Source organism: Rhea pennata, chromosome 5 (genome assembly GCF_028389875.1).
Source record: "Rhea pennata isolate bPtePen1 chromosome 5, bPtePen1.pri, whole genome shotgun sequence".
Classification (NCBI taxonomy): Eukaryota; Metazoa; Chordata; class Aves; order Rheiformes; family Rheidae; genus Rhea; species Rhea pennata.
In genome coordinates, this window is record NC_084667.1 from 52,183,786 (window position 1) to 52,201,892 (window position 18,107).

At 36.9% G+C, this 18,107-nt stretch overlaps 1 protein-coding gene across 5 annotated transcripts in view; it reads right to left on the bottom strand.

Annotated features, from left to right (window-relative positions):
* The window catches only part of TTC7B (tetratricopeptide repeat domain 7B), a 140,244-nt gene extending 140,097 nt beyond the window's left edge, over nt 1-147 (bottom strand). For all 5 annotated transcript variants that reach the window (XM_062577172.1, XM_062577174.1, XM_062577173.1 and 2 more), the window contains exon 1: nt 15-147. In XM_062577172.1, coding sequence (XP_062433156.1) covers nt 15-135 — 121 coding nt within the window. In that variant the 5' untranslated portion in view covers nt 136-147. The remainder of the gene's footprint in view (nt 1-14) is intronic.
* Nucleotides 148-18,107: the final 17,960 nt, after the last annotated feature.

The following is an 18,107-nucleotide window of genomic DNA, read 5'->3' on the forward strand; positions in this document are numbered from 1 at the left end:
GCCCGGCCCCGCACCGTTAGCGATGAGCTTGGCCGAGAGCTGCTTGACGAGCTCAGGGATCCGCTCCCACTGGCACTCGGAGCGGCACCGCTCGATCTCCGTCTCCAGCCGCGAGCCCGCCTTCTTGGTGGCCATGGCCGGCCCGGGGCCCCGGCGGGCGAAGGGGCCGAGCGAGCGGGGCGGGAAGGAGGAGGCGGGGAAAGGGCGGCGCCGACGGCGGCAGCTCCCCCGAGCGCCTGTGCAGCCGGAGCGGCGCAACTCGGGGGCCGCGGCCCGCGCCCGGCTCGGGGCCGAGCGGCGGCGGCGCCACCTGCCGGGCAGCGGGGGCGCGGCGGGGGCGGTGGAGGCGCCGCGTCCCGCCCCGCGGAGCCGCGCGCCCGCGGCCTGCGGGGCGAGAGCTGCCGCCGCCGGCGCCGCCGCGAGTAACGGCCGGGGGAGCGGGCCGCGGCCGCCGGGGGCGGGCAGGACCGCGGCGCGGGGCGGCCGGAGCCGCCTCAGGCCGCCGCCGCCATGGCGGGGAGCGCGGCGGGCGGTGCGCCGGCGGCCGAGGCCGGTCGGGCGGTCTCGCCTCGGGGAAGGGCGCTGCTGGCAGCGCGGCGCTGGGCCCCTCGGTGCCCGGCCCGGCTCGGCGAGGCTCCAGCCTTGCGGCGGTGCGCCCTTTCCAGCGGCTTGCCCGGTTTCGCGAGAAGCTCCCGGTCCGATTTCCAACATACGTTTCCACATACTAATAATCCTACTCCTTAACATACCCATCAGGCTGGTTTTCTACCATTTTCCAAAAGCGGGAACACAAAAATGTATCTTGCCCTTAAATAGTCTGCCCCCCCCCCTTTGAGTCTAGCATCCACACTGTCCTTAGGGTTTTTTGTAAACACATTTTAAGATACTCTCCTTTTTGTCTGTTCTGTCACCAGTATCGCACTTCCTGTGGTGTTTTTCCTCAGTTGCCTGAATCACTCTTTCACATCTGGTTGCCAGGAAAGGTAGGCTCGGGTCTGCAGGGGCTGCGTGCTTGAAGAGCAGTGGGTAGCAGCGCCTGCCTGACAAAGAGCTGGACTTTCTCACGTATGTTATTTCCCTGTGTTTTGAGAAAGCGAACACGTTTCCAACATTTGGGTGGGATAAAAATATTTAAACCATCTTTCCCCTAATATCATGCTCTTTCTCACACTCTGTGTCCCATACAGAGGTACAGCAGTTCTATAGCACTCTGCCTACCTCGAAAAAAGTCCCATGCCTAATTTTCACTGAAAAAAAATGTAGTAGAAAGGCCAAGACTATTAAAGATAAATCTCTCAAATCACAATTTACTTTTTGCAAAATAAGGATAAAGCTTGCTGGCAGAGCAGAATAGGTCATGAAATTGTGCATAAGTTTCTAATCCACTGAACTCAGAATATGAGTTTAAAATTCCTGTCCCACCTCAATGAGTTATAGTGTGGATTTATGCAATTAATTTATTCTTTTTATTCACAGAAAGGAGAAGTCTCTGAGGCCAGCGTGTACGCGGGGGGCTTTGTGAGGATTACTCTCCCTGCAGGTTGAAGATACGGAACGGATGCTGCTGTTGCTGTAGCTCACATTGTGCTTCTTTAGTCTTCAGAAATACCGAGATCACAGACTCAAAGTCCGATTTGGCCAAACTTAACACTACCAGCCTGCGACAAGCTAATCAGTATTTCATAACTGTTGTACATAAGCGCAATATATTTTCCCTATTCCCCAAACTCTAAATTATGATCTTCAGACTCTTGGAGGATAACACTATCCAGTCACTTTTATATCCTTTTGTATAAACAGAACGATTAAATGTAAACAAGACATGGCTATTCCCACCCATAGAGCGGTTGGCAACATAGCAGAATTTCTTTAATGTATTTCACTTTGTGTGAATGTCACAAACGTAACAGACAGGCACTTTCCGAAGTTTTGCTTGGTTTTGATCATCAGCTGAAAGGTAGAGAAAGGAGGTGTCTTTATAAAGACAGGAAATCAACAATTGCCATTGAATCATTAACTGATCGGGAAGAGACCAAGGCCTTGTGTGACTAAAAGCTTGTCCATTCGTTTCCCAGTTGTGTCACTCAATCTAAAAGATGGGAAAGAGATCCAGTACCTACAGACCTTGCTCTGCTTGTGTCTTTAGACCATCACAGCTATAGCAACTTTGTGACAGGTATCAAGTCTCTCAGTGTTTCAACTATTTTATACTTTCAATAGCTCTGGGAATTAATAACGCAAAATTCAGATAATGTAATCTGCCTTTTTACCAAGTTGCTGCTATAACACTTCTGGGCTACAGTCCAATTTCAAATAAAGCACATCTCAAATTTTAAAAAGTGAACATAACAGTTTTTAAAAAATACAGTGAAGTAGATTACAGGAGAGGAAAGAAGATTGAATACTGCAACAAAAGCAAAAATAAAAGGATATGATAAAGCTTTTTTTTTTTACTTAAATGGTTTCAGAAGGTCCAAAGATGATTGAACTGACCATAGAATGATGGAGAGAGATGATTAAAACTGAGGCAGCAAAGGAATAATAACTGGAAATCTTTGATTATGACTAGTAGCTCTTTCAGACATGAGAGTATGAAAAGTAAAATTTCATGTTTCTCAAGGAGCTGATTGGCTTATAAAAATTATTCATATTTATTCATAACAATTTTAAACACATTCTGCTTGCACTGATCACACATCATTTTAGTAAAAGCTATCAGTAAAAGAATAATATTAAAATATTTATGTAACAGCTCAGGCTTATTGTCTGAGTAGCGATTATTTATGAAATGAGACATCCACGCAGAAGAAACTAGCATATTTGGAAGTGCATTAGAACAACTAGGGAAATCTGTATTAACATTAGCAAAACTTATATAACCTAGACTGCTCTAAGGTTCCATTGTAGATTACTCATAATCATATACAATAGCAAACCAGTGATGAATAGCATTAAAGTGTTATAGAAAATAAGTCTGGCCCTGCATGTTTTTCAAATTGAAAGGTGGTGGTGGTGGTCTCTGGAAATGCCCTGTTCAATTAGCTGTTAGCATAAAGCAGCACACATGCACTCACCTTTGCTACAAAGTCTGCTTATGAGTTAGCTAACTAGAAAAAGATACAGAGAGATGTACTGCTTCTGAAAACCATGGAAAATTAAAATACAGCAAAAAGTAACTAAAATGTATTGATAATCAGTTCTTTTGCCTTACACCATGCCTCCCGCTCAACCTACCATCTCCTCAATCCCAGGGCAGTATTAAGGGAAATAGTAATTCATTGTTCAGTGACATTTCATGAGCTAAGTATGAGGAAACAATAATTGTTCGTACACAGGAACATAGTAATACAGTACTTTGGTACTTCAGTGAACCTGAGAATAAACCTTATGAAGTTAAACAAGATTTCTGCACTAATATCACATATAGAATTATGAAAAACAAATGGCGGGGGAGGGGTTTAAATGGGAAGAAACTTAAAAGTTACAGTATACTGCCTTAAAATAAGTATGAACAACTTTTTAATCTCTAATAAGATGTTAAACAGTCTATAACAAGGGATCAGAAAGCAAACTCCAATACTACTTTGTATTTTTAAGTGTAACATTCAAATAGAACAGTAACTCATATGAGCAAAAAAATTGCAAGCAAACTAACAATCACTGGGTTTTATTCCACATTTAGTTCCTCGACTCTTACCAAATGGTATTCGCAGCTGAAGTGGCACCCTTGTTCCAAACTCCTTTTCTTAAAAGGAAAAGGTTTCAAAAAATACTTTCATGACAACTTTGCTGCAGGCAGCTCCCTCATACAGAGGACCTTGAGAGGAGATGTGGCTAATCAAAGTTTAAAATCCAATGCGTCTCGAAGGCTATCAATGCATAATGCAATGTGTTGTTTCACTGATTACAGATCAAGTGTTTAATATGCAAGTTTACCTATTATTCTAGTTTTAGTCTGGCACAATTGACTGCTCTTTTTTCTTCCGATAGGGTTTATTTGAAGCTGCTAATCAACATCGTGGTAATTAGAACTGTTTACTTCTTCAGAATTGCTATAACATACATCGTAGAAAGGATTTAGAGGGAAATATAATACTACAGAAGACAGGCAAAAGTAGGTCTTATTTTATCTCCACATACTGTAAAGTAAAATTAAAAAGTTGATGTTGAAAAGAAGCTTTTCTCAAAACAAGTTATTTTACCTGTTTCTTACTTTTTACTCCAAATCAACATTTTAATCTCTACTAAGATGTTAAACATATTCTATTGCAAGCGATCAGAGATGCAATTCAAATACGATTTGTATTTTTAAACGTAACACATTCAAATCCTAACATTGTCATTTTCTCAAATGTTAACTGCAAAAAATTTTCACGTCAAAATGTGTTAATGTAAGGAGTAATTTCTTTACAGTGAAGCACAGAACCCATCAGATTATACGAACAAGAATTTCACTGTGATCATTTTTCCAGTGAGTGTAACGCTGCTAGTGAAACTAGGTAACTGCAGAGTTCTCAGTCCCTACTGAAGCCAATAATCTCTATGCAACTAAGTACAGCTCATATGAAAATTATTAGAGAAAGTAATTTCTCAGTGACACTTTCTTCCTTTTGAGAGTATCAAAATCCCATTTAAGAGGAGCTAAAGTGAGAATTAACAGTATCCACAAAGTCAACACTTGACCACATGACTATAGTAAAGCCTATCCCCCGGTTTCATAGTGAAGAATACAGCCATACATACAAAATGAGATAAGCCACATTAAAGTATTTCAACAGTAAAGGCTTTGTACTTAGAAAAGTTTTTTTCCTTAAAACAATTATGTCAGTGAATGTACATTATTCTCTGAACAACAAAGCTCTTATTGTTTTTGAAAGCTAAAATAACACACACAACATTTTGGGTAAACCTAGAAAGCACTTTTTTTTTTCCTCCACAACGGACATTCATTTTTTTAGTTTATTCCTTTCAAAATGATTCAATTAATTCTGCACTTTTCTACTAATTGGAAATCTAAATGATACTTGAAAAAGAATTCATGTCTTTGTAATCAGACAAATTTTTCACAATTGTGTAAAGGCTATAAGTACAGCATTTAAGAAAAAGCAATATTACATAGTACGTATATAAGCATGTTAGATAAATATAGTGATATATTCAGTTTTCAAAATAATTTCAGGTGAGCCAATATTGCACATTATTTCTCAAAAGTTTGTTTTTTTCTAGCCCAGCTAGATTGAAACAGTCACAGTAAAGTTCTATTTATTATTACCATCTTAAGATTTGTACATAAACTGCATGCATATTAACACTTATGGAAGCATTTGAGTAAAAAAGATTATTAACATATTAGTCTTTATAAAACTTACGATCCTTATTGAAAATGCCTAAAAACATCACAATAGAAATACAGTCTTCTGAGAGGTTAGAATCTTTTTTTTAATATGATGTATAATGGACTGAACGGCTTTTATTCATCCACTCAATTTCTTAAGTTCATACAAAATTCTCTCCAGGGCAAGAGCTAGCATGCAAAATAAACACATTACACCTAAGCAAATGGTGACTTAACCAGAGGCTGAATAAGTGGCATAGGCAGTTAGAGTCCTGTAGAGAAGATGAAGACTTCCACTTTGAATCATAGTTAACATTACACAAAACTCCTTCTTAAAAGGTGTTCATGGTGCAATCCTCAAATTTGTACATCTAGATCACAAAGTATTTATCTTATATCTTTGTTAATTATCCTATATCAATTCTTCGTGACATGTAAAGAAATTCCTCTTCATATCTAGATGAAAACTGCTGATAAAATGAAACACACTGAGAGTTAGTCCCAAATGAAAAATATTACTAGCTTTTCTACATCGCCAGATAATTCAGCACAATGAATTGCTGTAAAACAGATGCATAATGCATATGTAATTATTCAGACTATTTCACTGGCCACTATCTAATGGACTCATACCACTTTCTTAAAGTGGAGCTGCAAAAGGTAAAATGTCAGACTGCATCAGAGATACCTTTCAAGGCCTTTTATGCTAGATGAGAGGGCAAAAGATTATGACTTAATTGAAAATACATTTTGAAAATCACATTGTTTAGACCAAATTTTTATCATACTGCATTTTAAACTTGCAATGTTTCCAAAAAATCTTCTGCATTACAGATGCATATATTTGCATACACAAAAAACATGAAAAGTAACATCATCTCCCAGAATTAAAAAAAAAAAAGCTACTACTGAGAAGCTGAATATATTTGTGAATATTTATACCTGAAGCTTAATTACTAATTGTGCATCAACTTTATACAGAGACATACCTTTATATTGCCAGTAAGTTGCTGTTCTGTCGATTAAGGGAAGCCATCTAAGACTAATTTAGGTCTAAATTAGTTACAAGGTGAAAGGATTTTATGATTGCTAAATAGGAAAGACAAGGATTATTAGAAAACTTTGTTTTCAGTTGATTTAATTAATTAGAAAATGGCAGAATTTTATCTGCTATTGTGCCCTTTAAGAAAAATATTGCTTGCTAAAGGTTTCTTTTCTGAGGTATTTTCATGCATTTCTGTTGTTACCTATGGACTGTAGAAAATTATGGTAATGTTAAAGATGCAGTTGGTGCTAGTGCTGAAAAAGTTTATTACAAACAGAAACATGATTCAGGTTTTTCTTCGGTATTTATATTTTATTAAAAAGTATAAAAGTACATTAAATAAGAACTCAGGTAATCCATTTGTAGGTAAATATATATATATATATATATATATATATACACACACACACATACACATATATAAATATAACCTAAAACACTTGTACTTAGTATTTGGGTTTTTTTTCCAGTCTTTGTTTTGTAGCCTTACCAACCGTAGATATAGTCATCACATGAAGTAAAAATGACTCTAATCCAGCTATAGCTACAGATTAATGGCAAGATGACTGGAAAACACTGACAAGCATCCAGTGATTCAGACAGGCACAAAGATATTTCCATGTGGATATAGCTGTGGAACTGAGATCTAGGATTACAAACCACGCAAGAAACAGCACGTTTTCAGAGGGAAAAAAAAAGATGTTAACTAACATGAAGCAAAATGGGAGCAAAGATGCCATAGTTCGCCATTTCTCGCATTTATTGTGCCACTGTAAAACTTCTCAGGTTTGCTCAAAAGCCTAGGGATTTAAAAGGAATACTTCAACTACATTTAAATTAAAAGAGCTAGGTAAGGTTTCATCATGGATCTTCCACTGCCAGTAGTGTTCAGTCACAGTAAGGCTCTTTCCTACACTACATGAAACTTGTCCCACCCAGCAAACTCACAGGGCAGGAGGTAAGAGGTTCTCTATATTGCCTCTGCAATGAAATCAGGACACAGTTCAGCTAAACATTAGACATGATCTGGATTGAAGTTTTCTTGATCTCTCCCTTGAACTCAAGACAATCTTCCTGAACAGATTAAACCTCAGTGGCAAAAACATTTTCCTATTCATCTTTGATTCATTTATCCAAAAAATAGTGAGAAATCTTTCCAGTATCTTAGGTAATAAAAATGTTCTGGATTTTAAAGTATATTTTTAGAAAGGTGCAGGCCAATCGTGTTACATTTTCATCAACCCACTGCTTTTCAGTGAGTTCACTGAAAGGCTTCTGGCACTGAAGTTACTGATGTAGCAGGGTATAGCAGCTCGAGTTACCTCTCATCACTTCCTAAATTCAATCAATCATTATAAAGAAGAAAAGCTTTACATTTTCATTAATTTTGGTTTGAAATATTCCTGACTACTCCCTCGTAATAAACTTATGTTTATTTATTAAAAAAACATCATTGTTTTCCCATTACTGTCTGAATGCATCTGGAGCAAACAATTAAAACTTAAGCATCTACAATGCCATACTGCATTCAGACATTTTCCTTGTTACTGTCAGTATTAGCACAGTTAAACTTGACAATTAACTCTGTTGGTTAGACCACCAGAGGGAGTCAAAAACTGCATATAATTTCTGAAGGTTTATAGGCCTCCAGATTAAAGGTATTTATGGAAATTGATATATGTTGTGAGTACAACAACAAATGGCTAAGAAAAACTAATGAAATTAAGGGAATTCATCACTCTAGCAGCTGTTGAGGATGAAGAGAATTAAAAAATCCTAGCAATCTCTTAGTCCATAAAAACGTGATAGAAAGAAAGAAGTGGTCAGCAAATACTTTTGCTCTGTGTTTGGAAAGAACTAGAATCGTGCGTTGTTGCTAGGTTTTTTCAGTAATGTTAGTAAGTGGGGAGAATTCTTAAAAATCTATATATCCAGAATCTGCACACAACAGTTCAGAAACAGAAGATCACTCTCTTCAATCTGATCACGTCTGTCCTGAATAGCTCATGGAACATCAAAGAGATCCTTGGAGAATGTTAAAGTTGTGCCTATAGACAGCGGAAGGGTACACACTGACTAACCAAACATGACTCTAAGAGAACATCTTGGAAAATTAAATAAAAGGTTACATTACGAAGTTCCAAAATCCTGGTCTTTGCAGGGAGGGCAAGAGGCCTCCTAGGATCAGAGCTGGGTCAAATTCCAAGACCGTTCTTCAAATGGGTAAACGTGCTAAGAGCTGATAAAATGTGGACCCCATACCAGAAGTGCTAGCTGCTATTTCTGTACAGCAGTTACGAGTTCAGAGACCTGGTCAATCAGTAATCTATCTCTGACTACAGTAATTGGCAGAACCAGCAAAATACTAGCTTTAGCTTTTGAAAATTAAGCTGCAGGTAAAGCAAATAGGTTTTACAAATAAATCAATAGAAAATAAAATAATAATAGCCTGTGCCAAACAAATTTACACAAGAAATAAAATCTTCTTTTAAAGTTATGAGGATAATTAACTATTGGGTCAAATACCAAGAAGGCAGTGGATTCTTCACCTCTTGATGTCTCCAAAACAAGACTGGCTGCTTTTTGGATAGCATGTGCTGGTCAAGCACAAGTTATTTGCTCAAAAGAGTAAATGCTTTAAATTTGATACCTATTCTGCTCAGGAGGTCAGAATACAATGGCTTTTACTTGTACATTCAATCCGAATTTACTTCATATTACTATAATGAAAAGATCAAACCAGTATAGAGGAAACATCACTTTAAAATAGTTTTGAATTTATATGTTTTCCAAAGACAGAGACCATATATGTGGGCTCTGATTTTTACTCACAAGTGTATCTTAGAATAAGAAGACATATTCAGTCATTTTAGATGCATATCAAAGTACATAGATCAGCATCGTTAACTATTTAAACACGACTAAGTCAGCTAAGTATTACACAACAGCACATAGCTGGAAGATTTCTGCAGATTAAAAAGAAAGAAAGAAAAAGCCTCCATCTCTCTTTCGTAATTAAAAACAAATTCATGAGCTAATGAGAAGCAATACTTGAGGCATCCTGGGACAAACTTACAGAGCAGCTCAGTACAAATAGGGAAGTGTCCAGCTAAAAAGTACAGGGAGAAACTGAGAAATTGCTCTTCGTTATTCTTAGAGGGAGAAAGTTCTTACCTAAAAACTTGTATTACGTCTATTTAGAATAGAAAGCAATGCCTGTGCTTTTTAATTTGCTGTTTGGGAGCATAAAGGCTAAAGTAGGAAGCAAGAATATTTCTGTAACTACAGCTGCTTATGGATGGTCCTTTCTGTAGGCTTTAAACTTTCATCTCTGGTTCAAAACGAAGATAAAGAGCAGTGTTTCTGCTTCCTGCTGCTTCCAGGTATGGGTTCTTGAGCTTCAAAAGTTTCACATGTGTAGAGCAAAGCAAATCTCTCCTGCATGTTTCTGACCTAATCCCAGTTCAAAAACTAAAAGGCAAATAAGCCAGCCAACCTTGACAGCTGTTCAGAGAATGTCAAGATCTGAATCTGAAGGTGCTATATGAGTTCGCACTTTTTGGTTAACACTCATCCTTAAAGTATAGACTTTAAAGTTATACCTTCCATTTAGCAAATCTAACAGTTGTCTGATGAAAGAGATTCCCGTGCAATAGCCAGTGTATAATAAGCTATGTATTTCTACACTTCTGATTTTTATTCCTTCTACATATTGTACACTTGACTACAGTTCTTTTTGAGCAGAAAGATCCATGCATCACCTTTCAGGACAAGTAGAAAGACATAAATACAAATAGAGAAATAAAAGAGATCAACAGATCAATAGACAGCTCACAGAAGGAATAGAACCAAGAATACAATATGGGGAGTGAAAAATTAAAGAAAATAGTCTATATAACATGCTTAACCCAAATGTTAAAATGCATTCAATTCAAATAATAGAAAAATGCAGTTTTAAGGTATACTGATAGCATGACACCACAGGACCTAAGCACATAGGCATATTCATGATTGTTCTTTAAAAATGAGCTCCTGACAGTGCCAGAGATCTGTAAAAGCTCTGACTGCTCCAAATGCTGTATCAGTCTCAGAAATTTGTTCAGATACTTCTCCCTACCACCACAGAAGGCGACAGAGCACCTGATTTGCCAAAAGCTGCTGTTCATTCACTGTTTTTTAGCAAGGCTTACAAATAAGGGGAAGTATCTCTAAGACAGATGCTCCAGTAGATTTTCCTAAGCTGGTGAGTGGCTCCGGCAGGACTGGTTAACAAGAGACTGGGCTTGCCATCTTCCAGATCAGCATGTTCCACTTTCACAGCTCTGCAGAAGACAGGCTTGTTGGTGTCTGGCTCTGCAGATCGGTGGTGAGCTCTGAGCAACTCCAGAAAACAGCTTTCTTGAATTTCTTCCAAAACCACATTCACTGAATGATCTTCTCATCTAGTTCTGACTTTTCCACTGGATCCAAAATTCAAACTCTATCTTCATTGTCCAAATATTCTTATATTGGGTAAATTTAATCACAGCAATTACTCATCTTGCCTTTGGTTAAACCTCTGCCACAAGGTTTTGTGCTGTTTGTTGATGTGATTAAAGAATTTTAGATAAGGGCATACTTGTCGTAAAGAAACCATCACCAATCTGCTGATAGCTGGCAGCTAAGCCAGCAAATTTTGACATTTATGAATACAACGAATTAAGAAAATCAACATTGGAAACATACAGGTTGCCACCTTTGCAATTTGAAAACGTCAATATTTTTGTACAAGACAGAAGCTGAATCTATTTTTTTTCCTAAAGATCTTCAGTTAAACTGGAGACTTTGGGGGTACCCTTTAAATGATCCTCCATGCTGTGCAGCCAGAATATCCTGTAAACCATGGCAAGGCAAAGAACTCAGTAGTTCCCATTTCCCATTTCTTCCCATTTCTTTTGTTCTCCCCCCTCCCTGCCCACACTGAAACACCACATAGCACATGCTGTTCCACTTACTGCAAATTAACACAGCTTGCTCCTTTATAGCCGGCTGTCAAAATTCAGATTTCTCACCGATTTGTTCCTTGCCTCTGTAGCTTTACAGGTAAAAGGTAGAAGTTACAGATAATCTCCTCTACTTGGACTCGAGCAAAAGAATTTGATAGAAAATAAAAGAATCTTGGAGGTTTCTTTCTCTACAGGTGAAAGATCGGTACAATAAGGATATTCACTACTGTCAAAATTTGCTGCAGTAGCATCTCAGTAAGACTATCAATATTGAAAGCCAATGACACAGCTTTATTCCTTTTTATAATACGGATGTAGGTTAAGATTAAAGACCTGTTCTCACTTTGGTGTTAGCGTGAAAACAGATCTCAAATTTTCCTTTTAATCTGACAGTTTTAAAATTGAACTAAGCGACTTGCCAGGGCTCAATTCCAATGGGCTGCCATGGTGACACACAGCAAGTGTAACAGTGTTAATTCTTGAACTTAAAAGCTGCAGGGATACAGCACTTTTCAGTTCTAACTGGTACAGTCACTGCACAACCAACCTATCGCTACACGTGAGCCTGTATGGCTGAGCTAAATATTCAAGGGTAGGAATTCACATTAGCCAGACATCCGAGAAAAGCTTTGTATGAGATAAGCACTTAGTGCTTCTGCATATTAATTTAGCTTCACTTTCCCACTATTATATTGATTTTAAAGGGTAAAAGAATAAAGATTGTTACTAGAAAGGTAAGTTCTTTCAGACAATATAAACGTTCTTCTATCTCCTAGTCCCCTCTGTCAGCACAATGTTGAGAAAAACTTTGCAGCATAGTCTTTAAATATAACTATTTTGGTTTTTCCTTCTTCTTACTTTGCTGTAATGTTTATCAAAGTAAAATTACCTTTGTATTACGAAAAATGTTGCAAGTTTGCAATTAGTTTGCAGTTTCATCTATCATGGATTTTTGATCAGCTCCTTAGTTTTTCTCTGTTATGTTTGCATCTCAAAAGAAGTTAGCAGGCCTCTGCATGAACTTTGTGAATACAGCCAGATTAGTTGCTAATTTTAAAAAGTAATTTGAAGTGTGAATAGTACAAACTCCTTTACATAGCTCTTAACATAGTTTCCAAAAATCAGTCTAAACAAAATGCTTCTAAATTTAACTCTCATTTTCCTAAAAAATAGAACTATAACATATTCAGTTTTGCAATACTTCACTGCTACTATTACTTTGGATTAAATCTGAAATCAATTAATCCCTTTTATTCTCAGTGCTAATATTTTCAAGAAAATTCCTCAACCATATTAACAAATGTATATATTTTTTTCCTCTTGTTGGCTGGCTGAGAGATAAGATACACACCAGAAACAGGAAAAGGGTAGAGCGTATGGCCACGGAGGAGAAAGAATGCCCCTGGAGGTGACATTAAGCTGCTGAACCAGCCCAAACCACCTCCTCTACTGAAATGCTTACAGTTCATTTCCCAGGCAGTTGAAAACTTCCCTTTCTATCGCCCAGAACCCGAACGCCTTCAAAATTTATGGGTTCCAGCTTAACTAAAAGAAGAATCCAGATTTTAGCCCAAGAACAGATTTCATAAGCACCTTTTCAAATAAAGAACTGATTTTTTTGTTCCTCTCACCCTGATATGGTTTATAAAGGGCATTAGGGTCTAAAACCCAACTGATACAATAGTAAAGAAATAGGCACCATGGTGATTTGAACAATTTTTTTTTCCCTTAGAATTATTTTATATAGTCTTGACTCAAATTAGTGTAAACATTTTTCAGGAGAAAATGATTTTTGCTACACTAAAAGATTCAGAGGAATATGTCTATTCTGAAAAGTTATTTTGGTGTACAAAATACGAGAAGTAAATTGTTTCAGTTCAATATTCCACTGCAATTTAAAAAGTGTCTAGTTTAACATCTAGAAAGGAAACAGTTCTAAGCAATATTAACTGATGGAAGTTTCAAACAACTTTTGAATACATGTCCTTAAAGTTTATATTAAACTTCATTTTAAATAAATCAAGATTAAATAATATTATGTCTGATTTGTGGCTTAACTAGGCAATGCGCTGGTATCAGTTTTAAAACCGTTTTCCTTGTGACAATGGAATGTCTTATTAATAATATATAAATAACCTTTTTGAAACAGTAAACAATGAGCTTTAACTCAAAATGAAATGGCAGAAAATGTCAAGTTCTATTTTCAAAATATATTGTATATGAAACAAAAACAAGCCTTCCCATTTTTTTTTTAATCATATGCTTCCAAAGGTTTTCTACATGAAATACCAGATTTGGTATTCCTGCATAGTCCAGCTAAGAAAGTTCCCTTAAAAAGAATGTAGTTCAGGCTCTAAAATAGACATTTTCTGTGGGAATTTAGTAAACTAGCGAAGTCCCATTAATGAGACACAAAAATCTAGACAGAGCAAAAGAGGAGGAAGAGTTTATTTAGAAGCTAGAAGTATCCACAGAAGGTATAGCCATGGGTGTTATCTTTCAGTTTTAATATTTAGCTTTTAGTTTTCAGAGCTTTGCCTTAGCTTCAGAATATATAGTGGATGAAATAGCTAATATTAGATTTATTTTCTTCAAATTGCCATTATTTCTGCTGTCTTGCATTCTCTCCTCTTGCTCCTTATGGGCACAGTAAGCAAGACCGCTCAAGCTGGTCTATGCAATTAAGACCACCACTTTATTCTCTGGCATGAACTGCAGGAATCATCCTCCAACTCCTGAATTTCTTTTTCTACATGGGTGTTTAATAGATGTTGGGAGTTCAAAATAGATGTTGGGAGTTCAAAACAAGTGATTTGTACAAATGAGAGATGGCAGGAGAAATCTGGCCAACTGCTTTGCATTTGTTATTTTCTACTGACCTGCAGGGGCTAGACTCTAAGGAGCAAACCAAAAAGTGTTTCTCAAAGGTCAACAAAGATCAGAGGGTTTTGATCTCCACAGAGCACAAGCAGCCTCACTATTACCAATCCTCTCAATCCAGATTATTCAGTCCAATATCTTGACTGAAAGGAACACCACTGTTATTCAATGTAAAAGTGACTGTTGCAGGTGGGAAGAAAGGATGTTAAAAAAACAGAAAGACCACCAACATGGTAAAAATGTCTGAATGATACCTAAAGAATAGGAAAATATTCCAACGGAAGAGACAAAACCAGCATACACAGAAGCAGATATATGTGTGTGCACACATACAAGTACACACGCACACCTGCAGAGTTATGAAACACAGGTAGCATGGGTGACTGGTAAGGAAGCCTGCAATTCAGTATCAGTGAATATTACATGCACATGGAAATAGTAAAATAAAATAGTGAACATTTACTGCAGAAAACCTCTTCCCAGAAGCCACTCATCTCTGATCTTCCACAACGCCCTTCCTTTTCTGCAGTGCCCTTGCCTGGTCCTCTGAATTTGTGCGGGTTGCAAACTCATCTTCAAGTACAGGTTCTCCTAAAACAATGCAGATCATTTTAAATTTAGGCCATGACTCATGCAATGCAGCATGTATCTACACACATGCACATAACACATCATAAAACATTTCACCAAACTAATACAACATACGTGATCACTCTGTGAATGTTTTCTGCCAAGAAAGTATTCCGTTTGTGGATGAGCACTAGGAAACGTGGCTGTGCTGGTATTATTTTGTTCAGAAAAGCAGCCATGGAAAAGGACAAAGAAAATATGTGCCTCAGTAATGCCAATTTGCAAGTGTCAATCACTTCTGATAGAATACTGTGTTTTTATGTGAGCCCCAAAAATGTTTAAGCAAGTCTTTTTTAAAAGTTCTTTTTTATGGCAGTAAACAAACTATGTTTGTGCCAAATGTGTTGAGTCATCTATGAAAAAAACAGCTTTAGCTGCTTTTCCTTATATAACAGGTAGAAATTTCACTAAGTCAGACAAATAGTTAGCCATGTTACCTCCTTGGTACTTGTCTAAATCCTTTTCCATAATTTCCTATTATTAAAATTTGTATTTCTAAGAATATTACAAAGAATTACCAACACAATGTTTAGTACTTTTAAGATTAGATTAATATAAATAACCATCCATAGTTACTTCAATCTGTGCCGATAGGAAACTTGGTTTTTCAAACAAAACTGCCTACAATGCTGCTGACTGCATTGCATTTCTGAGAGTAGTAGAAAGATGCCATTAAAGTTGCTTGACCCACAGCAGCCCTGTGAAGGAAACTTACTTTGAGTACAAGCATAATTTACAGTCTAATATCTCTTTAGCAGACCAATGTAAAGTAACCTAGTACTCGACAGTACTAACGAGGACTGGTTTGCACATTTCAGATTTGAAATAGTGATATGATTACGAAAAATAAGGTCAATGGTCTTTTATTATATATGATCTGGAGCATCCAGATACGCAGATTAGCAAAAACAACACATTTTCCAGTCAAGAGTAATGAGCCTGTTGCAAGGGACACGCAAAAAAAAGAAGCGAAGTGCTCTTAGGCTGTGTAGTTTGCAATCTAGTTCATTAATGTAAATGGAGATCAGCAGTTGTTTATGTAAAGCTGCTAATCTATAAATTCAGGCAGCTCAGGCTCAAACATGCATCCTCAAGAGCTCTGTTATCTGGAGGCAGTAGAAGACTAGAGGTGATACTCATCTCAGCCATCCCAGACAACTGCTTCAAAGTAAACACAAGTCTATACCCGAATGCACTTACCTATGCCAAAAAATTATGTTTTTAAATTTTTCTTTAATAACTACTGTTAGAGCACAAAAAAAACCAAAAGTATTACTACATAAATGTTGTCTTTCATAAGTGATGTATACTCATTAATGTGAGTTCCAAGAATTTTAAACTCATCCTAGTCTCTCATAAAAAGTGTGAGAGACTGGGTGTGGGGGGAGGAAAATCTGACAATATAGCAATTATCTGTAGCATTTAGTAGCTTGTGTGTGCATTCTTTGTTATTTTTAATCTTTTATTCATTTTTATTGATTTCTAAAAAGATACAAAAAGGTATCAGTTTAAATTTCCCAACGGGGAGACAACTGTATTATGTTTCTACCCTTAAAAATTTATTTCAGCTGGGTCACAATTTTCCAAATCCATTTAATCTTCAAAACCTTCTTACATGTAAATGAAATCAAACCCCCAAACAACTTTTTTTTTTTTGATGCATCTACTTTGAAGAAAACAAATTCCATGGCAAGAACTCCACAAAGTGCAAGCCACTGAACTTTACAACCTGCCCCCCCAATTCACTCCAACTGCCTGCATAACAAGTATTAATTGTAGATTTTTTCTGTATTTACAGCAAGTTTATTGGGGAGAGGGAAGGTATTTCTTTACAAATGAGCCATGTTCACTATCGAGATTACTTCCAAAGAAAGCATTCAGAAAGCAAACCTGCATATATTACATTGACAAATATTTTTCAATATTTTAACACCGGCCACTTAAAACTGGTTGTGTTATTAGCACATATACTGATCTTTAAATATACTACTTCTACATAAACAGTGCAAATCTCAATATTCACATCAACCTGAAATTAATGCTGCAATTACTGTTGACATTCACATCAAGAAAGTAGTAAAGTAATTCACATGAGCAATTCCCAAACCTCAGAATGCCATTATTAATATTAAAGAAACACAGAACAAACATGTTGGACTTCAAAGCCTTATTTTGATACACACAATCCCTGTAATCATGGATGTGTTGCTTTTATCAATACTGATATCTGATGTAATTCTATAAATAAAACCACTAATATAAACAATTCCTATAACCTTTTTTGCATAGGGTTTGGATTAAGTTTACTTTAAGATACAGTAAGCTATTAACAAAATATTCAATTCAAATCATATTCAATTAATTTTCCATCACACAAATTTATGTATATGCCTAACTTTTCACAATGAGTCTCTCCGATTTCAGTGGAACGACTCACATGCATAATTATTTGCAAAACTGGAGTCTTCCTTAGCACTTACATGATCCCTAATCATTGAGAATATGAGCAATAAAAGTGCTCTCCATAAACTTACAAAATACGCTGATTAATTTAATTTTTATCAGTTTATCACTGATAATGTTTCCGTCACATGATTCCAAACAGTTATGTACATACTATACTATCACAGTAGGAAATACGTCACCGTAGAACACTACAGTGAACGAGTTGTGAAGCACAGTGTTCAATATAATTTCCCTTTAGTATTCCCAGTGCATGAGTTATTAACAACTACACTACACAAGGTGCCCAGGTCTAGTATTTGTTGCATACAATGTAAAAGCAAGATAGAAAGACCTTTGCAATTTAAAGTAAGGAATGAAAACACTGGATAATATACAGGGATTCACTCCTGCAAAGCACAGAGTTCTCCTTCACAACGACGACAACCACCAGTAAGGTGGACTTCAGGTGATTCAACCCAGCAAAGCAGTGCTCAGCACCTTGTAGGAATAAGGATCTGTGTGCACTTTATTATAGAACATCTCAGTTTGATGTTATAAAGTGCAAAAACAAATATATTCTAATACTTTACAGTAACTATTCAATCAACTGCCATATTTGCACAATGTAAAATTCAAATAACTTGGTACACATTTCGTATGGACCCTACAATAACAAATATTGAAACTGGAGTTTTTTGCATCTTTAAAAAAAATCTCAGTATTTTAAAATTGTGTAAATATAAAAAGAAAATATAAATTATAGTTAACTCTTGAAATAGATATTTCA